This window comes from Gigantopelta aegis, chromosome 12, assembly GCF_016097555.1.
Source record: "Gigantopelta aegis isolate Gae_Host chromosome 12, Gae_host_genome, whole genome shotgun sequence".
Taxonomy (NCBI): Eukaryota; Metazoa; Mollusca; class Gastropoda; order Neomphalida; family Peltospiridae; genus Gigantopelta; species Gigantopelta aegis.
In genome coordinates this window covers 6551875-6579140 of record NC_054710.1, presented here as the reverse complement: position 1 = coordinate 6579140, position 27266 = coordinate 6551875, and the positions used below count along the sequence as shown (strand labels likewise).

Genomic DNA, 27266 nt, shown 5'->3' with positions numbered 1-27266 from the left:
CGAGCCAGAATAACCATACGTTGACATCTAATAACCGATGATTAATTACTCAATGTGCTCCAGTGGTGTCGTTAAGCAAAACAAACTTCTTTGATCGTTACCTAGGACCGACTTCGGGCCAGGTACGTGCGTAATGCAGGTAGTATGCCAATGAAATACGTGAGCAATGTAGATTCGATACGGTGCACTTTTTGAACGGAAAGAAACTGCAAATTACATTAGGACAATGAGACTATTATTGTTATTATTATTACACTGAAAATTGAGTAGAAAATTAGATCAAATCCACTGAATGTATTTTATAGAAAAACATGGGGGCGTATCTAGGCTTATTAGCGTGGGTGTGGGATTGAATGGCTTTCAGTCGGTAATTTATTTTACGAAATTGTTAACATAATGCTGTAACATGATAACATTGGTTAAATTAACAACTTTTATACTTTGCCATGGCGTAGGAAGGTGCCAAAAAGTGAGTGTGCGTATGGGGGGGGGGGGGGGTGTATTACTAGTACCCAGCTATTTCCAGAGCCTCATATGTATTTATTCCCAGCTGGTTTATTTATACAATAGTAATTTTACTAGTACCCAGCTATTGCCAGAGCCTCATATGTATTTATTCCCAGCTGGTTTATTTATACAATAGTAATTTTACTAGTACCCAGCTATTGCCATAGCACTCATTTGGTTTAGAGCGGGATGTAGCCCAGTGTAAGAGCGTTCGCTTGATGTGCAGTCAGTCTGGGACCGATCCCCGTCGGTGGGCCTATTGGGCTATTTCTCGCTCCAGCCAGTGCACCACGACTGCTATATCAAAGGCCGTGGTATGTGTTATCCTGTCTGTGGGATGGTGCATGTAAAAGACCCCTTGCTGCTTATCGAAAAGGAGTAGCCCACGAAGTGGCGACAGCGGGTTTCCTCTCAATATCTGTGTGGTCCTTAACCATATGTCCGACGCCATATAACCGTAAATAAAATGTGTTAAGTGCGTCGTTAAATAAAACATTTCCTTCCTTCGTTCGTTTGGTTTATCCAACTCCTTGCAGACTGTATTTTGGTTACACAAACAACAAGGAAATTACAAGGAAATGTTTTATTTAACGACGCACTCAACATATTTTGTTTACGGTTATATTGCATCAGACATACATGTATGGTTAGGGACCACACAGATATTGAGAGAGAAAACCCGCTGTCGCCACTTCATGGCCTACTCTTTTCGATTAGCAGCAAGGGATCTTTTATATGCACCATCCCACAGACAGGATAGTACATACCACGGCCTTTGTTATACCAGTTGTGGAGCACTGGCTGGAACGAGAAATAGTCCAATGGGTCCACTGACGGGGATCGATCCTGGACCGATCGCACATCAAGCGAACGCTTTACCACTGGGTTACGTCCCGCCCCTACAAACAACAGGTGAAGTGGTGCTGAATATTAGACGTCTCTTTTTTCTATTTCTGGTCCTGTTTTCAGCCGGCTTGTACTGTTACCGGCCTCGGTGGCGTCGTGGTTAGGCCATCGGTCAACAAGCTGGTAGGTACTGGGTTCGGACCCCAGTCGAGGCATGGGCTTTTTAATCCAAATACCGACTCCAAACCCTGAGTGAGTGCTCCGCAAGGCTCAATGAGTAGGTGTAAACCACTTGCACCGACCAGTGATCCATAACTGGTTCAACAAAGGCCATGGTTTGTGCTATCCTGCCTGTGGGAAGCACAAATAAAAGATCCCTTGCTGCTAATCGGAAAGAGTAGCCCATGAAGTGGCGACAGCGGGTTTCCTCTCAAAATCTGTGTGATCCTTAACCATATGTCTGATGCCATATAACCGTAAATAAATTGTGTTGAGTGCGTCGTTAAATAAAACATTTCTTTCTTTGCTTGTACTGTTCGAACTGTTGGCAGTAAATCAGCAATGTAATTATGTCTATGTATAGAATAGCATCTGGTTTCAGTAGTCAGGTTCGAGGTGCTGCATCTGAAATGCAAAATTAAAATGTAATGTAGCTTAGTATATTTTATTTATTTTTAAATCATCAAATGAGGGGGGGGGGGGGGGGGGTGTTACATGTTTAAAGGCATATCAGCAATACGGAAAACACGACTTGTTATTGCGAATATGTACAAAAAGAAAACATTAACTTTTTCTAGAATTTGTTTTATTGATATTTCATATATATTGTAAAAGGTATACGTAGATACCAAACAATAGTGAATTACGTTTTCGACAAGCCTGGACCTTTAAATTATAGGTACATGTACTTCAGTACTTGGGTACATTGGGTATTTCTGACATTTGGCCGAAATAAAAAAGAAAGCTGCAACTCCCACATAGGCTACGTCTATCAAATATCTATTTTCAGATACTGTCAACTGATATATGTGTATATTATAAATTGTATGTAACAATGTATGTGTGGAGAGGCATTAATATAGGCCAATGGCCTGTTTGCCAATCCATTTCTTTTGTGAAATAAATATTGTTTAAACCAGATACTAGTATACGGCAACCCCTGTAATTGCCACGGCAATCGGCAATGCCGTGGAGTTTTTAATTCTACGTGGCACGTTTTGGCATTGGACTACATTCAGTCTAACATTGGGTATTTCTGACACTTGGTCTAAATAAGAAAGAAACCTGCAGTTGGCCGATACGTTATTTCTATCAGATATCTATTTTCAGACACCAGTATAGGACAGCCCCTGCAATTGCCACGGCAATCGGCAATGCCGTGGAGTTTTTAATTCCACGTGACACTTTTTTGCATTGGACTATTGAAACCTGCAGATGGCACATAATGCTATGTCTATCGGATATCTATTTTCAGATACCAGTATAGGACAGTCCCTGCAATTGCCACGGCAATCGGCAATGCCGTAGAGTTTTTAATTTCTACATTGCATTTTTTTGCATTGGACTATATTCATAATTGTTTTTCAATGGCATGTTGTTGTTGGGGGGGGGGGGGGGGGGGGTTGCTGTGGACATTTTCTTATATGCTGGGACTGTACGATCATTGCAGCAAGGTATATTTATATAGGTCTCTGGAATTTCCCCAGATTTATTTTATTTTTTCCATGACATTGATATTTATTTTACAAGTCTGGGTTTGCCTCGGCGGTTTTGTTTTTTTCCCTCTCTGGCTACGCACCAGGTTGGCATAACCCATTTTCTTTTTGCATAACCTATGTGAATGTCAGTGATGTCCTAAATTAGATTTTGCGTCAGGTGAGTGACCACAAACGAACTGATGTTTTTTGCATTTTTCTGAGACTTGTTTATACATGTACGCACTTTTGCAAAAGACAAAAAGCACACAACAGTGTTTGATATACCAGTCATTGGAAATTGTTTGGAATGAAATAAAAACAGGCACTCGATCAAGCAGGTATGGGGTAATTAAAATTATAACACTAATTAATTGCATATAACGAGCGAAAGCGCCTTTGATACGTTTTTAAACAATGAGTTGTGAGATAAATGGTATCTAACGGATACGAATGTATTATTCTATTTCTTACATATCCTCAAAAACCAGGTTTTAAACAAATTTTAACATCTTTTTTTACTAAAGTTATTTACAGCCTTTGCACTTGTAGCGAACTTACGCGTCACAGACACATGATTGTCAGGTTAACTATACGTCACAGTGTAATCTTTTTCCATCGTGCTGTTTTTCATTGGCTGCATGGCACTGGTGACCTGGTCATCACCTAGGAGCAGCGAGTCGTATGTCTTGAAATTGTTAACACACGTACGTGTGTTAACAACCATGTGTTGTCACAAATAATGCATGGTATTCTCACCAACGGGTGTGTAAGAAAAACAGTTATTTATAAACTTCAGGACCAGGTCCAGCCAGGTCCAGTCAGGTCCAAATTCACCGAAATGTGACATATGCGCTCATTTTTCTTTAGGATTTGCTGCCACAAAAGCTAAAAAATATCAGTTAAAGTTGGTTTTAGTTAACGACACCAATAGAGCACATTGATTTATTCATCCTTGGTTATTGGGTGTCAAATATTTGGTAATTTTTACATATAATCTTAGAGAGGAAACCCGCTACATTTTCCAGTTAGTAACAAGGGATCTTTTATAAGCACCATCTCACAGACAAGATAGCACATACCACGGCTACTCTTTTCGATTAGCAGCAAGGGATCTTTTATATGCACCATCCAACATACCACGGCCTTTGTTACACCAGTTGTGGAGCACTGACTGGAACGAGAAATAGCCCAATGGGGCCAACGACGGAGATCGATCCTAAAGTACTACTAGTTGACTGCACTTTTCTTTAAATCCACGATTTACATGAAAATGTGTCTGGCATTAGTTAACGTGGCGACTGGTACATAAAATGTCGTGGTATGTACTACCATGTTTGTGGGATGGTGCATATAAAAGAATCCTTTCTACTAATCGTAAAGAGTAGTGAAGTGGCGACAGCGGGTTTCCTCTCTCATTATCTGTGTGGTCCTTGACCATATGTCTGACGCCATATAACCGTAAATAAAATATGTTGAGTGCGTCGTTAAATAAAACATTTCCTTCTTTGGTTAACGTGGATTTAATCATATGTCTTGTTATGCAATAGCTGCAGACAATGGTTGCCAGCGCCCGGGGCAAGGCAAGTGATGTGCCCCCTAACCAGTGGACCGTTAGCACTCCCAGAGTCCCTTCCACCAGTCCAGAATTTTGCGCCACGGTGACCCCGCCCACGCTTCGCCACTGGCTGCACATAACCCAGTTAATTAATATGCAATGTTATGCCATGTACGTCAATAACATTGTGCATTGTTCATCGCTGAACCTTATTTGAGCGCATGATTTTTTATTCAGGTGCAGATCCGGGGGTGGGGGTACTGTGGAGCATGCGCCCCCTTTTTTCGTTGTCGTAAAAACCCACACCCAAACAAACAAATAAATATAAAAAACCCCACCCTATTCGAACACCTTTTTACCATGCCCGGCGCCCCACTCATAAAAAAAGACAGTGCATATGCACCTGCTATTTAAAGAAATAACTATATATACTGAACAAAATAAGAAACTTCCGCTAACTTTGCTTGAACATAACTTGATGAAAACAAACCGGGGGAATAATTGTTATATATGCGTTTAAAGAGTGTTCCATGATGCATCGTTTGGTGCAAAAATCATGGCCATAGGTCAACAGAAACTGGGAGAAATTTACCACCAAGTGTGGTAGGGGTTAAACAACAAAAAACCCCACTTAATAACGGGTATGACCACCTCTTGAATTGACCACTGCAGTGCATCGCAGGCGCATAGAATTGACTAAAGTGTTGATTTCTGCCTGTGGAATATTGTTCCATTCCTGAATGAGCGCTTGACGAAGTTCGTTGACGTTAGCGGGTGGGTTGGGACGCCGCCTCAATCGTCTGTCCAGACTATCCCAGACATGCTCGATGGGGTTGAGATCAGGACTTTTAGCGGGCCAGTCATCAATGAAATCAGTGTCTCTAGCTGTATGAGAGGTGGCATTATCATGCTGAAAAATCGAGATGTTGGCGTTATTATGGAACAGAGGAATGACGTGATGAGCGAGAATGTCATCGCGGTAACGTTGAGCATTTAAATTGCCATCAGTGACGACTAGTGGTGAACGATAACCATGGGCAATGGCTGCCCAGACCATGACACAACCCCCACCCCCGAAACGATCTCGTTCAAGAACACAACAGTCAGCATAGCGTTCATTTCTCCTACGGTAGACGCGCACCCTGCCATCACCACGTTGTAAAGAAAATTGTATTAAAAATTAATGTCAAAAATGAAATATTTGTGGATTCTGTCCAAAATATGTTAATTGTTGTTAAAACCACGCATTTCTGCCTCCATCCCCCCCCCCCTCCAATTTTAGTACTGATACTTATCAGAAACAGCATTTTATCTCTGTTTTTATTCTCTTTAATAAGTAACACAAAAAGGAGGAATATAATCATAATATAAACTTATAAAAATATTCCAAAACCCCCCAATTGTATTACAGTGAAATCTCTCAAAACGGACCCTCTGTAAACCGGAATTCCCTCAAAACAGGACGTTTTTCGCGGGCCCTTTCTGAACCGGATACCTGCTGAAACCGGACGTTTTGCTTGGTCTAAAAGGTGTCCGTTTAGAGGAGTTTCACTGGAATTTTTTCAACTTTTTACCCCCCCCCCCCAAAAAAAAAAAAATCATATTTAACACCCAATTTCGAGAGGGGGGGGGGAGAGATGGCGAGTCCTCATCAAATAAATTTAATTTAAAAACAGTTTAAGTATTTAAAGATTAAAACAGACTATACATCTACCATTTGACTTTAAAACAAGTTTTACTTTTTTTTTCGCGACCGTTTATTAAACATCGTACTCATAGCCCCGTAGCAAGTCTACCATCAGACGTCACCGCAATGTTTATTGTGGAGCTCTCCTCGAGAAGTCCATAATGTCGGTTCGTTAAGTTCGGTTGGGTGTCGAGTGTTGCGTGTTTGTACTGCGGACATGTTCAAGAATTTCGGGGTACGAGGTCTCCAATGTGTGCTACAGCGCCGTCTGCCTGTCAGCTCCGTGCGGCCACTATCACTGAGAGAGAGAGAGACACGCGCACACACACACACACACACACACACACACACACACAGAGTGGTTAGAAAGTTGTTTATTTTGTTTAACGACACCACTAGAGCACATTGATTTATTAAACATCGGCTATTGGATAAATACAGCTGTCAGGTTGCCGTGTACGAGCACAAGTTCACTTCTGCCGGTGTATGAGATGGCTGCCAACATCATGACACTCCCTCCATTTAATCTGTCAACTTGGGCGACGCAGTTGTTGGCAAAATGTTCATCGCGGCGTCTGTAAACACGTTGTCGTCCATCACTGAACCATACTCGCCACAAGTTTCCCAAGTTCCACCCCTGTACATTCGTGCACCAGCGAACACGTAAATGTCGATGTTGACGTCGCAGGACGGGGCCAACATACGGTCTCCTAGCCCGTAAACCAGCTTCTCGAAGTCGGTTCCGAATGGTTTGTGCGTTACATTTGTTTTAGGGTGCATTTGGGCATGCTGTCCCATTCCAGGAACATTAACAAACATGGTAATTCAGCAACATTGTACAAAAAAACCCACCCAATATTTTGTAAAATCAAACACTTTTCTTCTTCCCCTATCTCCTATGCGTTTCTTTTTTAACAGTATATATTTTATTTCCACTGTTTACAAAAATCAACAATTTTCAGAGCTCATTTACCTGATAGGATTGTCCTTTTACTAAAACAATAAACATTAAAAACATGGCAGTGGCTTCCATGCAGTCGTTAAACTGGTATTTCTCTTTGTTGAACAAATCGGGAAAATACTGGTTTAATAGGCAATTTTGTAGACGTACCAGTCAAAATCCAATCGGAGCTACACTGCCAATTTTATTTATTTTGGAGAGTAATTTTTTCACTCGCCTTATTATATTGAGGTGTGCGAATTTCCACTCGCCTATAATTTTCAAAAACCAAGGACTGGGATTGTGGGGTTGGGTGGAAGATTTTAGCATGATACGATTAACAAGAGTACCGGTGAGGTACATGATACTACCATGAAGAGTTTGATGGGGAAAACCATATCTATATTAATGAATATGTTACGGGTATCATTCAGTTCTAATTATGTGAAATGTTTGCAATGGGATGGATAAACAGTTTGTTTTAGACCAATCACCATCCCAAGTTGTTCCTACACGTGGTTTGGTGGTCCTGTATGCATACGTATGCAATATATGATCTGGACAAGGATTTACTGTTATGTGCAGTAGACCGTAAAAAGTAGGTCACAGTGACCTAGTAATAGTACGGGACACACCGCCATCCCAAGTTGTTCCTATATGTGAGGTTTTGGTGGTCCTGTATGCATCTGTATGCAATATATGATCTGGACAAGGATTTACTGTTATGTGCAGTAGACTGTAAAAAGTAGGTCACAGTGACCTAGTAATAGTACGGGACACACCGCCATCCCAAGTTGTTCCTATATATGAGGTTTGATGATCCTGTATACATCTGTATGCAAGATATTGCCTGGCCTAGAAAACGTTAACAGACGTACGTACGGACGAACGGACGGACGGACAACGCCATACCATAATACGACCCATCACAGATAGGCGTATAAAAAGAGGATAGAGCGATCGCGGTCGTTCGGTAGACCGGTTTTTGTGCATAACTTGAGATGAATGTGATGTGATAGAAAACGATCTGGTACCAGTCAAATTGTTTGAGAGTAAATATAAAGTTTTGTTTTGTTTAACGACACCACTAGAGCACACTGATTTATTCATCATCGGCTATTGGATGTCAAACATTTCGTAATTTTGACATATAGTCTTAGAGAGAAAACACGCTACGTTTTTCCATTAGTAGTAAAAACATATTGTATATGTACCATCCCAAAGACAGGATAGCACATACCACAAACTTTGATACACCAGTCGCGACGCACTACCAGAAATGAGAAATGGCCCAATGGGTCCACCAACGGGGATCGATCCTAGACCGACTGCGTACCAAGTGAGCGCTTTACCGCTGGGCTACGTCGCGCTTTTAGATTATTTAAATATTTGTATAGAGAAGAACACAAAACACAACATGAAAATACTCAAAGCAAGAAACTATAAAACATTAAATTTTGGTTAACGACACCACTAGAGCACAATGAATCATCGACTATTGGATGTCAAACATTTGATACATAGTCTTACAGTCAGTTACAGGGTTTTGTTTCTGTATAACATCACTTTGTTTATTTATCGAGAGAGAGAGAGAGAGAGAGAGAGAGAGAGAGAGAGAGAGAGAGAGAGAGAGAGAGAGAGAGAGAGAGGGGGGGGGCGAGTCCTTATCAAATAAATTTAATTTAAAAACAGTTTACGTATTTAAAGATTAAAACAGACTATACATCTACCATTAACAAAAATTCAACAACAAAAAATTCGCGACCGTCTATTAAACATCGTACTCATAGCCCCGTAGCAAGTCTACCATCACTGCATCAGACGTCACCGCGATGTTTATTGTGGAGCTCTCCTTGAGAAGTCCAGGATGTCAGTTCGTAAGTTTGGTTGGGTGTCGAGTGTTGCGTGTTTGTACTGCGGACATGTTCAAGAATTTCGGGGTACGAGGTCTCCAATGTGTGCTACAGCGCCGTCTGCCTGCCAGCTCCGTGTGGCCACTGTCAGCAGGGTGTGGTCAGACGGAGGGACGGGACAGAAAATACAGCCATGCCAGCGGAGACAGGGAAAAGTTTGAGGGGTCGTATCATCAAAACAACGCTATTAGATGGCTCGGTGTCGGAACAGCAGCTGCCGTTGGTAAATAATGATGCAATATTCTAGAAATTATATCGAGGGTGTAGCTAGACTTTTGGTTTGTGTACATATACATATATGTCTGAATTAAGAGTGTCCGGGAAGCGAAGTGTGTGTCGCAAAGCAATACATGCTAATGACAACAGGTGTCAACGGTAATATATATGGAGAGAGTAAACGGAAATACATATTTACCTAAATATTCCAAATTTATTTGTATATACCAATCTGTGTCAAGTGTCTATGGATTCGAAGCACAGGGGCTTGTCTTTTGATAACATCTATATTATACAGCCATACTATCATAGACTTATTCGATCTAGTTTGTCACTTTGTGGCAAATAATTTACGCCCGAACACCTCTTTACTGCCGCTACCTTTCCATCATCAACGATGGGCTATACTTGTACATGGAATTATGTATATAAAAATATTAGGTCCTACTCAAATGAATGCATATGTATGCAGGCACGAAGCCCGGGGTAGAGACTTGAGTGATGGGGTGCGCACCCCCACCCACCCCTCCGCATCGGATGCATTAAAATTTTAATTGTTAGTTTTTAGGGAGTAAGATACGATTGGCTAGATATTTTTGAGAGAATTTTTCTTTTTTTTAAAAATACTTTTGAGATACTGTGGGTACCCCCCTTTTCAGTTGCACCCCTCAATAGAAGAATCCCGTATCCGCCCCTGGATATCAGTCGAGTCCATGTAAACTCGTTAATAAATTTGTTCTAAAGTTTTATGCATGCATGCATGCATGAATGAATGAATGAATGAATGAATGTTTAACGACACCCCAGCACAAAAATACACATCGGCTGTTGGGTGTCACAAATGGTAAGTACAGGTATATGAAAATGTTATTTGTATACAATTATGTAAAACCAGTGTAAAAGGTTGTATGCAGTCGCCTCGCTTCCTCACACCCTGACCTCCACCCCGTTAGATGTCAAGCGCGTAGCACCCTAGGAAATTTATATAAAAAGTTTTTTTTATTCAAAAGTTATTTATTTTTTTAAATTTAATTTTAAAAAAATCCATTCTCCTCCCCCCTCTCTCTCTCTCTCTCTCTCTCTCTCTCTCTCTCCCCCCCCCCCCCCCCAAAGACTCAATATTACCGTAATTTATTTTAGGCTAGTTATAGAACGATTAAAGTATTCGATCTATAGTCCATCCCATCCTACAAAAATATTTAAAAAAATAATAATTCAGTTTTGTTCGACGAAAGCAAAGTGTGTTTTGTTTGTTTTGGTTTTGTGTATTTGTGGGTTGTTGTTTTTTTTGGGGGGGGGTTTGGGGGGGGGGGGGATAATACCCCACCCATTTTTGTATGCAATTTAGAAAAAATCGGCTCAGAAATTTAAATAACTTTTTGAATTACTAAATGAAGACCCGTTTTAAATATTGCCTAGAATTCTCTAGCTAGCCTTTACGCATATTTATCGATCACACATTTCAAGTTTGCCTGTTTAAAAAAAAAAAGAGAGAGAAAAAAAGAAAGAAAAGAAAGAAAGAAAGAAGTATCGCAAGTCGAAAGAAAACTATACGAGCCACAAGAGCGTGCTACATCCTGGGGATTTCCCTACATTTTAAGAATAGATCTAAGGTCACAAATAGGCGAAGACAAACTTCAAATTTCATAAATTTCTCACTCAGTTGCACAGGGTTGTATTTAGACTATAACTATTTTAACTGGTTCACAGTCAACAACAACCAAAAAAAAAAAAAAAAAAAAAAAATCCATATTTTTAACACAATTAATTTAACAAAGTTTATAGATTATATGACATATGACTTTATAGATTAATTTGTTACGACTGTGTAACTGAAGCTGTAACATTTTTCGTTTCCCGGTAGGACTATCAAAGGGAGAGTTAGTCCGCACGGACGTAGAAAGAAAGTGTAGTATTGACTTATGTGCGCCCTGCACTAAGCGATTCTGCGTGTACCAGTGAATTTGTTAATTTATGCATTATGCAGTTTAATTAGCATACAAGTATATTTTAATGTCCTTTTGGAGAGAGTCATAAATATAAATCACTGTGCCCGACCTTGTTTGCAATACAAATGTCAGGTAGTTGTGTCACTCAGCCCATTTTTATATTTCCTGTTATGCTTAATAAATCCAATTGTGTACAAAGACATACACTGTGGTTGCCACATAGTATGTGCACACGACCTTCTTTTTTTTTTAAAATGTATGCATATTATGTGCACACGGCCTTTATTATTATAAAAGAAATCAATTTGCAAATAGTATGTGCACACGGCCTTTTTATTTTGAAAAGAAGTACAAGGCAACGCACCCGTGCCCACGACAGGCGTGCGCTACAACAGCTCGCTTTGAATGTGCACGTTAAATCTATGACCTGACCTAACGCAGTAAAGGGACTGTCAGGCGAGTGTGCAGGGTGGGGGTTCGGGGGTCGACCCCCCTACTCTAATCTAATTTGTTTTTCAATATATTTTCTGGGGAAACATGACTCGACACCCCCCCCACTAGAAACTTCGTTCGCCAGTCTTAAACCCCCCCCCCCCCGCATTAATTTCTGCACCCTCGTGTTATTATTATTGTAGCCCAGTGGTAAAGCGCTCGCTTTATGCGCGGTCGGTCTAGGATCGATCCCCGTCAAGGGCCAGTGTCCCATGACTGGTATATCAAAGGTCGTGGTATGTGCTATGCTGTCTGTGGGATGGTACATATTATAAAAGATCCCTTGCTGTTCATAGAGAAATGTAGCGGGTTTCATCTCTTAGACTGTTTGCCAAAATAACCAAATGTTTGACATCAACTAGCCGATGATTAATAAATCAATGTGCTGTAGTGGTGGTGTTAAACAAAACAAACTAACTTTTTAAGTTTAATTTGACCAACATTATAATTGTATTTTCGTTTTACGGTATTCTTCTTTGTTTTCTTTCGCAATAAAAGCTAAACAGCATATCACTTGATATTAATGTTAAAAAATAGAACCCAAATGGTCACGACTGACTGCATTTTACTTCATAAATGAATGGTTTTGAAAACGTTATATGTAACGCTAGGCGCAGACTACCAACTACCAGCACCAAGTTGGTCAAAGTTCTACTCTCACGACTTCTACGACTGTCCTGTTGCTAGTCAGAGCACTCTTCCAACTCGATTTTCGTCGTATAACACATTAGTTGTTAATCTGAGTCGGGAGTTAGGAACATTACAACGCAACCGACGAGTTGGCCAACATCGTCGTAACAGTTGACAGTCTACGCCTTGCATTGGGCGTCTACGCATCTCATGATGGCCTCTGCTCTCTAAAGCGTTACGTAATGTTGAACGGTTCTAAAAGGTTGATGGTATATAGTTTTCCATCATGATCATCAACATAGGCGTACGGGTTCCATTTTTGTAAAGGGGGGGGGGGGGGGGGGAGAGGAGGCTGGTTTTTGCCTGAATTAAAAAAAAAAGAGCCCGAATCTGGATAACAACATTTATTCATATTAGCATCGCTACCAAATAGCTGTATACGGTTGTAAACAAATCACTACACATTTTTACATGGAGTACAACTAATATTGAGAGTAGAATGATGATGGAGGTCCGAATATCCATCATTTTTGCCCGAATTTGAAGTTTTGCTCCAGCACTAGGGTGGGGCAGTAGCCCCCCCCCCCCCCCGCCCCTGTATCGTACGCTTATTATCATCAATGTTTGTATACTTTGTTCGTACAACACAAGTAGGCGATCGATACTGCAATAGTAGACTTCAGTTTTGCCAGCTGTCGCCTTCAATAAATAAAATAAAAAACTATTTTCTAGCATTCGTCGAATTTACTAAATGTTTGACATCCAATAGCTAATGATTAATAAATCAATGTGCGTTAGTGGCGTCGTTAAACAAAACAAACTCTCGACTCGTCGAATAGAATAGAATAGATGTTTAACGACACCCCGGCACGAAAAATACACCGGCCATTGGGCGTCAAACTATGGTAAATTCAAAACATGAAGTGATGATCAATATCCATATAAAAATTCAACAGTGAAATTAAAACACACAGTGTCAAGCTTTACACTCATCGAATGCAAGCAGGGAAATACATTGTATTGCACTGTAGGTTGTACTATACCAAATAAAATCCCATAGGCAATATCGTATGCAATATATTAATTAGCCTACTCAGGAGCGCAGGCTGGGGGGGGGGGGGGGGGGTCGAGGGGTTCGGACACACACACCGCTGAAGCAAATGGTCCGCTTTCACAACTAAAACATACAGGTTTATACATATGGAGTTTCTGGTGGTGCAAAAGCAAAATAGAAAAAGGGCCCACTTGTTCATTTTCGAACCCCCTTCCACCCCCCAGGTCCAGATCACGCTACGCCCCTGCTACTCTACCGTCAGATATGTGGTTGGACAGTTATAATCGGCCCCTACCGTCAGAGACAACTCTGCAATGAAAACGCGGAATTCTACCAACCACCGAGTGGGGGGGGGGGGGGGGGGGGGGGGGGAGGTTCTGTGATACAAAAACTAATGACGCACTCAACACATTTTATTTACGATTGTATGGCGTCAGACATATGGTTACGGACCACACAAATAACGAGAGGGGAAAGCTGCTGTTGCCACTTCATGGGGTACTCTTTTTTGATTAGCAGCAAGTTCAAGGAGAGAGTAATTTTATTATTATCAACCATGTTCTGTTCGTGTGTCGGTTACGCGTATATTTCAATTTGATTACCGACGTGCTGTGCGTCGTGTCCAAAATCGGTTGAAAACATTTTCGAATACATGAAGATATCAATTAAATTATTTGTAATGTTATTAAGGGGGGGGGGGGGGGGGGGCGAGACGTAGCCCAGTGGTACAGTGCTTGCTCGATGCGCGGTCGGTGTGGGATCGATCCCCGTCGGTGGACCCATTGGGCTATTTCTCGTTCCAGCCAGTGCACCACTACTGATATATCAAAGGCCGTGATATGTACTACCCTGTCTGTGGGATGATGCATATAAGAAATCCCTTACTGCTAATCGAAAAGATTAGCCCATGAAGTGGCAACAGCGGATTTCCTCTCCCAATATCTGTGTGGTTCTTAACCATATGTCTTAGGCCATATAACCGTAAATAAAATGTGTTGATTAAATAAAACATTTTTTTTTTTTTTTTTTGTAATGTTATTATATAAAACTCAAGACTGTTGTAACAGTTTCTGATTGTTCTATTCGTTACAACTCCTCGTTTGGTCGTTTTGTGTTCAGGTCCGGTTTACTAACGTACACACATCGTGCTCAATATGAACGCATATACATTTTGTAGGCATACATACCTATTTATATATAAAATAATATAATGTGCACACTGCGGGGAATGATATGTAGCATCGGGTTACAATCGATAAAATTCTATAGTAAATGGGTAATGCATGCATAGCAATAATAACATATGTCATGTATCAATGTTGTCTGTTCTATGCGTGGTAGCAGTTTTCAAATACTTACACAATTTAATTAGCTGTTTTGAATTGTCGCTGGACAGTAGTTGCGTTAATTTAAATGTTGATGGTTTATTGTAATAAAAAGGTTTAATATATTTATCTCTTATGTTACTGAAGAAAGGACACACTAGAACAAAGTGATATTCGTCTTCTACTACATTCATATTGCACAGACGACAAATTCTATTATTCCTGTCAATATTGTGGTATCTGCCCGTTTCTATAAAGAGATTATGGGAAGATAATCTATATTTACTAAAAATATGTTTGTATTTCAAGGCAATAGGTTTCTGCAGATAAGGTTGTAAGCAATAATTATTAACAACGAATTTGTATAACAGACATTTTAAGAATTGTTGAATACAGCATACATAGATTGGATAAATTGATCAGTCATTCTCTGTTTGAATAGTGATATAAATGTATTGCGATTTTCTACATTTTGATTATACCATATGTGACCAAAACCATTAGTGAGAAGCAGGTCTCTTATTTGACTAACCCAGTTAACAGAACGTGGTTTTCTTATGCACTCGTCATATAGGGTGTTATAACACTCTTTCGAAATACAGTTATCTGTATTTAACAAATTTATCCAATATTTAACCATACGGATGTTCCTACTTATGTACAAAGGTGATCTACCTAATTCAAAATAGACCATCATATTAGTAGTGCTCCTTTTCACGCCTAAAATACGTTTACAGAATTGTAAATGTAGGATCTCGTGACTATTTGCTTTGTTAAAACCCCAAACTTAACCACAGCCATAATTTAAAATACTACTAACATATTTATCCATAAATACAGCTGCAATGGAAGCCGCCATCTTTGTCACTTAACGCAGAAGTGGCTATATACGCGGCAGCCGTGTGTGTGTGCGTGTGAAATATGAACTAGCAGACCCTTTTACATTTTCCCCATGACACCTATATAAATAGCATAATATTGCACTTTAAAAACATGTTTTATCCTCAGCGTGTGTGTGTGTGTGTGTGTGCCGTTAGAACCCACGACCACCCCCACCCCCGGTTTACGCCCTTATCTAAAGAGTTAATATCCCGACGGCTGCACAGCAACATTTACAGGTGTTTTTAATTATAAATATACATATACGCTGTCTGACAAGAAGTTGTATCTGTCATAACGGAGGGCATGGATGATTGATGGTGGGTGTCAAACTATGTGTACCAGTCTTCATGACAAAAATTGTGGATTGTACATGAAAGAAATGTTTTATTTAACGACGCACTCTTCACATTTTATTTACGGTTATATAGCATCAGACATACGGTTAAGGACCACAGCGACAAAATACATTTAATAAAGAGATAATTCGCTAGGAGCATGGACCGACCCCCCCCCCCCCCCCCACCCCGAGTCCCCGTCACCCTGCACACTCTATCCGACGCCATATAACCGTAAATAAAATGTGTTGAGTGCATCGTTAAATAAAACATTTCCTTCCTTCCCTGCACACTCGCCTGGCTAAAAAGCCAACAACTCACCCGCGCTCCATCTCAAACACGCTAGAAGGTAGGGTGGTTAGGGGGTGCAGTTCAGTTTTAGAGTGCTCGCCTGAGGTGGAAAAAACATACATGTTTTGGAATGACTTTAAAGGGACATTCCTGACTGCCGCATTGTAAGATGTTTCAGACTAATAAAATACTTCTACGATTAAACTTACATATTAAATATATTTTCTTCTTTAGAATATCAGTGTCTGTATATTCAATGTGTTTCTGGTCGTCTTAATATTTGTAAGAAGCCCACACTAGATTTTGTCTTCAAATAATTTCGTACGTACGAAAAAATGATATTTTAGGAAATAAAATTAAATTTAACCTAGTACAAATATTAGAACGATCAGAAACACGTTTAATATACAGCCACTAATATTTTATGTAGAAAAATATATTTGATGTGTAATTACATTCGTTAAAAAGTCTCTATTAGTCAATAACATCTTAAAATTGCAGCAAACTCGGGAATGTCCCTTTAATGAGCCGGGGTTGAGACGTTTCCCAGTGGTAAAGCGCTCGTTTGTTGCGCGGCCGATCTTGGGTCGGGCCCTGTCGGTATTCTAAAGAAACCAACCAACCAACCAACCAACAAAAAAAAAGGAAGAAAAAAGAAGAAGATATTTTAATATCTAATGTTAGTTGTTAAAAGTCGGAAACATGTTACCGTGACAACTAGTGTCAGGACAATCTGTTTAAACATCAATAGCTCATCCGCATTCCATCTCACAAACGTCATAATGGTGGATAGCTAATAACGCTTCTGTTTACAATGACCTACAGTATTTACGATAGTTCACGTTTAGTGTCAAATCATGTCAAGTCATAGGGTTTAACGGCCCATTCAGAACAAGCTGTTGTGGCCTGTGGCGGATCCAGAAACTCCATTTAGAGAGGCCCCCAATGACTAGAGGCGGAATGACAAGGGAACTTTGGGGGAGGTTTGGAGGGGGATCGTAAAAAAACTAATATTTTTTTTTAATATATTGTAAAATTATAACGGCGGCAAAAATTTAGGGGGACGGGCCCCTGGAGCTCCCCCTAGATCCGCCTCTGGTAGCGCATGCCTGCCATGGGCGCAGGTGTTGGCTCTTCTCGGCGCCTTCGTCCAGGACTGGAAAGCGTTGGGTGGTGGTGGTATGCGTGTGTTTGTGTGTGTGTGGAGTTTGAAAGTTGGAGGGATCACCCGCGTTTGCAAGTGCAAATGAGCACAAGCAGCCCGGCCGTGGTCGGAAGCGGGCGAGGGTGGTGTTTGATGCTATTGAATTTGCAAATGTCCCGTGGAATTATAGCCAACGAGAAAGTGTTGCGTAATTTCTTGGAGGTAATTTGGACGCATAATTCGGAGCGGTTCGCCGAAAGTCAAATAGAGCTAGTGTTAGTTAAAATCAAATAAAGCTAGTGTTAGTTAAAGTCAAATAGAGCTAGTGTTAGTTGTTTTGACGTAGTTGACAGAGGGGCGGGACGTTAGCCCAGTGGTAAAGCGCCCGCCCGATGCGCGGTCGGTGGATATTTCTCATGCCAGCCAGTGCACCACGACTGATAATTCAAAAGCCGTGGTATGTGCTATCCTGTCTGTGGGATGGTGCATATAAAAATAACCCCCTGCTACTAATGGAAAAATATAGCGAGTTTCGTCTCCAAGACTGTATGTCCCAATTACCAAATGTTTGACATCCAACAGCTGATGAGGGGACGGGGCGTAGCTCAGTGGTACAGCACTCGCCTTATCGATGCCCGTCGGTGGGCCCATTGGGCTATTTCGCGTTCCAGCCAGTGCTCCACAACTGGTGTAACAAAGGCCGTGGTATGTATTATCCTGTCTGTTGGATGGTGCATATAAAAGATACCTTGCATCTAATCGAAAAGAGTAGTAGCCCATGACGTGCCGACAGCGGGTTTCCTCCCTCAATATCTGTGTGGTCCTTAACCACATGTCCGACGTGCGTCATTAAATAAAACATTTCCTTCCTTCGTTCCTTCCAATATCCGACGATTAACAAATCAATGTGCTTTAGTGATGTCATTAAAGCTTAAAAACCAAACAAACTTAAGTTAAGCGAATGCTAGCTCGTTGCTGGAAATCCATTTCGAGTGAACGTGACGGCGTTTTTGACCTCGAGTGACCGAACTGCGGTTCAGCTAAGCGTGTGGTAGGCCTAACGGTAACCTGACCCAGTCATAAAGGTGATAAACTTTGTCCTTACATTGTCAGGTAATTCGGGCACGTATATAAAGGGTATATGTTGGGTTTTTTAATTATCGCAGGTATACATTCCACATTTTAGAACAGTGTGCAAAAGGGGCGGATCTAGCCCAGTCGACGGAGGGATCGCCTGAAGGCTTTGGTTACAGGGTCAAAACCACTCGGCGAACCCATTCTCCGATTGCGTTACCCCCCCTCCCCCCCCCCCCCCTCCCCGCCCCCCTCCCCTCCCCGCCCCGTCCCCCCTCCCCGTTCCCAACCCCGACACCACTAGAGTATATTGATTTATTCCCCCCTCCCCGTCTTCCCACATTTTTCCAGTAGTAGCAAGGGGTCTTTTATATGTACCATCCCACAGACAGAATAGTACATGCCACGGCCTTTGATATACCCGTCGTGGTGCACCTGCCGGAGTAAGAAATAACCCAATCGGTCCATTGACGGGGATCGATCCTAGACCGACCGCGCATCACGTGAGCGTTTTACAACTGGGCTACTTCCCGCCCCTTATGGAAATGGATAATCTAAACTATAAAATGCAAGTAATGCTTATTTGAAATAGTTCTAATGTTCTAGTGAAAAAGAAGTCGTTGTGTTTAAAAACTTGGGTCTGTCACTTGTTAATTGGGCCTGCAGCTACTCGATTAAAGCGGCACATTTTCAAAGGGTACGTTAGTTAAAGGAAAGCACCGGGAGGTTAGTTTAATGACACGTCAGCATTATGTTGATTCATGGCTATTTGATATGTTAAAGGAATAGTAAACTCAAACTTGAAACTTATATGTTGGAAAGATGCATTCCCGGACCACGGACACATACCGACACTTTAAAAAATGAAAAACGGGTAATTTTAGAGTTAATAAAAACCCGTGATTATTCCTGCTAACTGGGGGCAGCCATTTTCTTTTGTTTTCGTTGCGTTCGGAATTCTAGCTTGGGGCAAAGTGACGTCAGCTCCGACCAACTCCTGTCGATCGCCAAATGTAAATTAAAGTTGAAAATGGCGAATACGATTTATTGTGTTAGTAATTCGCCAGAAAAAACTAATTAAAATAACGTGCTCTCTATAGATAATTTCATTTCAACTTATTTTCGTGCTTTTATCCATTTAAGGTCCAAGCTGCTTGGGCACTCACCTCAGCTATCTGGGCTGTCTGTCCAGGACAATGGGTTAGTTGTTAGTGGTTAGTGATAGAGAAGAGGATGTAGTGGTCTTACACCTACCCATTTAGTCGTTAAAACTCGTTCGAGGTGGGAGCCGGTACCGGGTTGCGAACCCAGTACATAGATCAACCGCCATTTTGACTAGCTAATTAAAACTGATACGGAAGTGTTCAGTAGACGCGAATGTTGTTCCAGGTGATATTGCTGACAAGTTTGTTGGCTTTGTGCAGTTCACCTTTATCTAGCTACCGATAGATTTGTGGATTTTCCAATTTGCTGAGATTGTCCCACAGACAGGATAGCACATACCACGACCTTTGATGCACTGGCTGGATCGAGAAATGGTCCAATGGGTTCACGGACAGGGATCGATCCTGGATCGACCGTGCATCAGCCGAGTACTTTACCACTGGGCTATGTCTCTCCCCCCCCCCCCCCCCCCCCCCCCCCCCCCCCCCTCCATATCTGCCAAAATAGCAGAGTCGTAACTATGATATAGCACCTTTAATTGGTCAAAACATTAGTACGATATATTATGGATTTGTTTTTTCCGGAGTTCTGAGTCGCACGCGAAGTCGTTAAGCGTGAAGTTCATGCAAAAAGACGGACTCACCTTTCTTGTGACAATATGGGACACTCGGCTTTGTAACCCGTCCTCGGTGTTTACCGATGATCACCTTCCCGATTTAGTCAAGCTTGTGACAAACGTATATACCTTGCAGAGAAATTCGTGTAATTTCCACATATTTGTAGAAACAGTTGGGTTTGTTAAGGACTTAAATAAGGACCGATACGCCAACCCCTCCCAGGAAAAAATTAATCCCATTTAATAACAGCGGTTTGATTGACTCTACACAGCACTGCAACTGTACTGGTGTTGGGTATTGTCACGTACGTATGTGCAAAACTGCACTGTTAGATTGCTGGCCAAAACAACTGTGTACGTTATGTTGTGCACGTTCCACAGTCACGTATTCAGCGTGTCTAATCGTTGTTGCGTATTGCGTAGTTTTGTTTAACGATACTACTAGAGCATCTTGACAGGACTCGAACTTAACGGCGGCACCGATTGCAATTGCCGTCGTTGAGATATAAATTGCCGTAGGTAGAGAGCATCACCGATGGCACTTTTGTGCAGTCGGTAAAGCTCGTCAACAATGGCGAAATGTATACACCTGGGGTACATTATCTGCCAATATTTATCATTTGCACATTTAAAAGATGTCTACATATAACAAGATAGCCTTTCAGTCAGGTTTATTTTCTGCAAATGTCACTTTTAAAACAGTTGCCATAGGTAAGCTCAAAATTGCCGTCGGTGGACTGTTTCACCCATTGCAATTCTTTTAAAAATTACCGTGGTAGACAAATTCTTAAGTTCGAGCCCTGAAGTCTTGATTTATCAGTCATGGGCTATTGGATGTCAAACATTTGGTAATTCTAACATAGTATTAGAGAGGAAACCCGATCAGTGACGTTACTGTGTTTCTGCCAGTATGGCGTTATGGAATTTAATGCAACCACAGTCAACAGGGGGTATGGAGGGCCTCCCCCAGAAAGAAATTGGGTTACGTTTAGGATTAGGGTTAAGAATATCATACAGTAATGATAAGAGTAATTAATCGGTGGCGTCGTGGTTAGGCCATCGGTCTACAGTCTGGTAGGTACTGGGTTCGGATCCTAGTCGAGACATGGAATTTTTAATCCAGATACCGACTCCAAACCCTGAGTGAGTGCTCAATGGGTAGGTGTAAACCACTTGCGCCGATCAGTGATCCATAACTGGTTCAACAAAGGCAATGGTTTGTGCTATCCTGCCTGTGGGAAGCGCAAATAAAAGATCCCTTGCCTACTAGGCGTCGTTAAATACATTTTTTGTTTACTTTTACTTCACTGACCGTAAGAGTAAAGTAAAATTTGCTTTGTTTAAACACACACACACACACACACACACACACACACACACACACACACACACGTATGTAATTTATGCATTACAAAACGAACATTTCATTGGTTTTTTGTGGGTTTTTTTTTTTTTTTTTTGCTTTCTGGAGGGATTTGTTGAAGGGGGCGGGGGGCGGGTCCTGGTGTCAAGGTTGCGTCCGACTGAACTAGCTTGCGAACGTGACCCGCCGACAGATCCGGGTCTGCAGTTGCTGTACTGGAACTTACCTCTCACGCGGATTTAGCTACCAGTAACATAATCTGGATCGCCGCGCAGATTATTTATAATATAGACGTGCCCTTGTCCGGTTGGCCTTGTCGGGTAGCCTACACCGTGATCTTCCGTGTCCTCTTGACCGAATTACAAGATGGTGCCACTGATAATTATAGTCATATGCAATAGCTTTGCCAAAAGCAAGTACAGTCTGGCTTGTGTTATTGGACCAAGGAAACAAGGAGAAGAAGTTTGTTTTCTTTAGCTACACCATGCTAGAGCATTGATTAACCATCGGCTGTTGGATGTCAAACATTAATTGTGATAATTATGACTCGTAGCAGGGGCGTAGGCTGGGGGGGGGGGGAGAGTTCGGGTGGTTCGGACGAACCCCCCCCCCCCCCCCCCCCAAAAAAAGGTCCACTTTCAGAACTAAAACATACAAGTTTATACATATGGAATGAATGAATGAATGTTTAACGACACCCCAACACGAAAAATACAACGGTTATTGAGTGTCAAACTATGGTAGGCTAATGCAAACAAATAAAGTGATGATCAACATCAATATAAAAATGCAGGATTTTAACACATATGAAGTTTTTGGTGGTACAAAAAAATGGTCCACTTGGTTCATATTCGAACCCCCCTCCCAGGTCCAGATCACGCTACGCCCCTGGTCGTAGTCATCAAGAGGAAACCCGCTACATGTTTCCTAACGCAGCAAGGGATCTTTTATATGCACTTTCCCACATACCACGGCCTTTGTCCAGTCGTGTTGCACTGGTTATAACGGGAAAAAACAACACCAAATTAAAATAAACAAAAAAGAAAGAAAACAGAAAAGAAACAGAAAAAAACAACAAAACCCACCACCACCACCACCAACAACAAAGACACTCTCCTCCCAAAACCCTCAAACAAAAACAACAACATCAAAAACCCAAACCTTGTTTAACATCAGCGTTAGTTTTAGGATGTCTTACAGTTGACAATTTTGACACTTGCATTTTATTTAGTTATGCTTATTGATTGTGCTTATATCAAATTAAGGTCCAGTCACACTGCTCGTGAATATTTGAATTTGTTAAGACACTGAGAGGATACGTTGGTGACAGATAATAATAAAAAAAAGTTGTCATTATTACAGGTGTCGCAATCTTTTGGACTTTGCGCAGTGAAGCCTAATGCTGCCGAAAAATCATGTGCTAGCACATTGATGGGAAAAGTTTGTGTCAGACAGTTCACTTAAAATGTTTATTATTATTATTATTACTACAGGAGCGGCCGTGTTCTGGAGTTGGCGCAGTGAAGTCTATGCTGCCGAAAAAGCCGGTCCCGATGACGTCCGCAGGGACTTGCCGACCTTCAAAAACGAAGAACTCGCCAAACACAAAACGAAAGACAAAGGCATTTGGGTGAGTTACAAACATGGCGTCTATGACGTCACAGACTTCGTCAAGGAGCACCCTGGCGGCAACAAGATCCTACTGGCTGCCGGGGCCGACATCGCGCCCTATTGGGACCTGTACGGCGTGCACAAGGAACCGAATGTCGTCAAAATGCTGGAGAAGTACAGAATCGGCAACATCGAGACGGTGTTTGTCACGAATAAGATGGACAAAGACGACCCATACAAGAACGACCCCAAGCGCAATCCGCTGCTCGTGCCGGCGTCATCTAAGCCGTTCAATGCCGAGTCGCCGACGCCTTTTCTTGCCGAAGCTTTTCTGACCTCCAACGACCTTTTCTTCGTGCGAAACCACCTGCCCGTGCCGGACCTAAAGACGGGAGAGGTCGAAATCGGCCTCGACGGATCGTCAAAGGGCAAGAAATTCACGCTCGCCGAACTGAAGAAGAAGTTTCCAAAGAAGTCAGTCGTCTCCGTCGTCCAGTGTGCCGGAAACCGCCGAAGCGACATGCTGAAGATCAAAGAGGTGAAGGGCCTGTTCTGGGGCGCCGGCGCCATCGGGAACGCCGAGTGGTCGGGGGCGCTGCTCGACGACGTCCTCAAAGCCTCGGGGATCGACCTGGACAAGGTGCAGCAGAAGCACCTCCAGTTCGAAGGGATGGACAAAGGCCCCGACGGGTCGACATACGGCGCGTCGATCCCCATCGAAATAGCGCAGTCGCTGAAGAACGAGATCATCATTGCTTACGAGATGAACGGCATGGACATCCCGAGAGACCACGGCTACCCGCTGCGCGTCATCATCCCCGGCGTGGTCGGGGCGCGGCAGGTGAAGTGGCTGCGCAAGATCACCCTCAGCGACAACGAGAGCGGCAGCCACTGGCAGCAGCGCGACTACAAGGGCTTCAACAGCTCCGTCGACTGGCACAACGTCTGCTTCGAGAACGCCTACGCCATCCAGCACCTGCCCGTCATCTCGGCGATCTGTGAGCCCACCGACGACCACGACGTCGAGGAGGACGCCGAGGAGATCAACCTGCGCGGCTACGCGTGGAGCGGCGGCGGGCGGGGCATCATCCGCGTTGACGTCTCCGTGGACGGTGGCAAGACGTGGCACGAGGCCGACCTGCAGCCCACCAACCAGCCCATCTACCGCACGTGGGCGTGGACGCTGTGGGACGTGACCATCCCGCTGCCTGAAACGCACGGCAAGCGGCTCGACATTGTCTGCAAGGCGGTCGATATCTCCTACAACGTCCAGCCCGACAACGTGGAGGGCATCTGGAACCTCCGCGGCGTCCTCAGCAACGCCTGGCACCGCGTGTCCGTCAACCTGCACAGAAGCTCGTCGCCCCCAGTGACGTCATAAAATAACAAAAAACAAGCAAAAAACGTGGTGGCGTCATATAAAAACGTGGTGATGTCATAAAACGTGAATTTCGCATATCTGGAGCTTATAAAACTTTATGCAGTCTAGACTCAAGACTAATATAATAGTGTGTGAGAGTTTAGTGACTTTAGACACACTATAACGCCATACAAATTGTAAATGTGTGTAACGACATTAGAGATTGAGTCTGGACTCTCTTAAAGTTTTATGAGCATTGGCCCACGTGCTTATAAAACTTGAATAGCTTAGACTCAAGACTCTTAATAGAGACTGGAGCTTTAATGCCATGGTAACGACGTTTTAATTGATTGCGTATGACGTCATTAAATATTTTAGTCTAAAAGTCTAGTGATTTTTTTATTTTATATATATAAACACGGCCAATGTTTATGAAACTTAAGACTCAAAAGCTTTAATAATGTCACTAATATGCAATTTGTATGGTGTTGCCATGATGTCAAGTTATTAAGACGTCATAGAAGATAGGAGTCTAGACTCGAAAAGCTTTATTCGCACGGGCCCAGGAAAATAAATTCCATTATCCAAGCAGCTATAAATAGACATGTTTTCTGTGACACTTTCTTTCCTGTCCTGGACAGGAGAGTCGGCCAAGGCCGGCCCTTGTGCCCAAGACAGGCGTGCGCTACAACAGCTTGCTCTGAATGTGCACGTAAACTCTTTTGCCACTTTCAACGCGAACTCAGGAGAGCGAGCGTCTGCGTACCATTTGACTGCTTTCCATTCTTATCATATGACGACCATCTATCCATTGACCGCAGGCGCTCAGCCACCTCAACATACCTCAGTCTTTTGTTGGACACTATGCATCTTACTAAACAAATAATACGTATCAATGTTTTTGTGTATTAATGACGATATTAATCAATCTCTCTCTCTCTCTCTCTCTCTCTCTCTCTCTCTCTCTCTCTCTCTCTCTCTCTCTCTGTCTCTGTCTCTGTCTCTGTCTCTGTGTTTTTAACATCAGAATCTGTTGACATTTTTTTTTTTTTTAATGACGTACAGCAGTTATCGGCGGTGCGGTGACGTGAAGTCTGACGGGGATTGGGGGGGGGGGGGGGGTCAAGGATAAGTTTAAAGATTTTAACATTAATGAAATGCCAGATGCCGAAGGTGCTAAATTCTTTTTAGAGGGACCAGAATACATGCAATCTTGGGTTGGGACTGTCCAGCCACTGGCCATGGTTTTAGATTTGGTGGGGTACCCACACTATGTATGTATGTATGTATATATAATTTTTATAAAATTTAATGCAGTAAAAACAAAAGAAAAAAGGCCTGATGGGGGGTGGGGGTGTCCCTCGCTACGCCACTGCCTTCAACAAATACATAACACAGTGGCCTTGGTGTTTAAAAGTGACCCCTTTATTCAACCAATAAGAATACTGATGACATAACCGCACCAATAACCTACACCAGCTTAAAACGAAAGGTCAAGCGGATTGAATTCTATACGTCTGTTTTGTTACGAGCATTCACGCTAACGGTTCTACTGGTTTCTGGCCTAGTATAGTTATTGAACACTGAGCGACAAAACCAGTCCAGCATCATCTAAATATTGGACTGGTTCAGTGCTTAAAAGTTAAAGACCTTTTTATATAGTCTAGACTCATGTCTGGAATTTTTTAACGTCATGTCAACGCGCACGAATGTGTGACGTCATTAAAAAATACTTCACCTATTTTTGTTGTTGCTTGGACACTAAATACTGAAGCATATTTTTGTTGTTGTTCAACGCACAACTGCCTTACAAGCTAAGTAAAAATGTATTGAAAATGTTTGTGAATGGTTGTCATGTTTTAAATTTATGTAAACAAAACACTATTACTGTATGTATCCCAGGTAGATTACCTCTGTATGTATTCAGAAACCTATACACAATAATATACGGTATGACGGGCGACTCAAACGTGCTTGGCCCAATTAGGCAAGGAAATAAGGCACGCTAATAAAACTTTGAATATAGCGAGTTCAAAACGTTAGAAAGTTATCTGAACTAAATACATTAATTTATTTTTTAAATGAAAGCGGTGTGACCACTTGTCCTCCCCAACTCACAACTTTATCTGATGGAACTAGTTTGTACTGGACGCTCATGAGTTTTCTCTAATGTTTGACTTAGATCTTTTATGTTAACACCCAATAGCCGGGGGGTGGGTGGGTGGGGGGGGGGGGGGGGGGGGGGGGGGAGAGACGTAGCTCAGTGGTAAAGCGTTCGCTTTATGCACGGTCAGTTTGGGATCGATCCCCGTCAGTGGGCCCATTGGGCTATTTCTCGCTCCAGCCAGTGCACCACGACTGGTACATCAAAGGTCGTGGTATGTGCTATCCTGTCTTTGGGATGGTGCATATAAAAGTTCCATTGCTGCTAATCGAAAAGTGTAGCCCATGGAGTGGCGAAAGCGGGTTTCCTCTCTCAGTATCTGTGTGGTCCTTAACCATATGTCCGACGCCATATAACCGTAAATAAAATGTGCTGAGTGGTGCGTCGTTAAATAAAACATTTCATTCATTGATTCCTAGTTAGGCCAAGAACATTTCAGTTGCCCCTCGTA

General features: G+C 42.3%; 1 protein-coding gene across 1 annotated transcript; it reads left to right on the top strand.

Annotated features, from left to right (window-relative positions):
* Positions 1–9049: 9049 nt before the first annotated feature.
* On the top strand, positions 9050–26491 carry LOC121386968 (sulfite oxidase-like). The gene is made up of 2 exons (XM_041518023.1): positions 9050–9368; positions 23174–26491. The coding sequence occupies exons 1-2, from the start codon at positions 9065–9067 to the stop codon at positions 24670–24672; spliced, it is 1803 nt and encodes a 600-aa protein (XP_041373957.1). The 5' UTR covers positions 9050–9064; the 3' UTR covers positions 24673–26491.
* Positions 26492–27266: the final 775 nt, after the last annotated feature.

Coding starts and splice junctions, on each gene's coding strand:
- LOC121386968 (XM_041518023.1), top strand. CDS start 9,065: ATGTTTATTGTGGAGCTCTCCTTGAGAAGTCCAGGATGTCAGTTCGTA. Junction 9,369..23,173: donor CGGAACAGCAGCTGCCGTTG/GTAAATAATGAT, acceptor TTATTACTACAG/GAGCGGCCGTGTTCTGGAGT.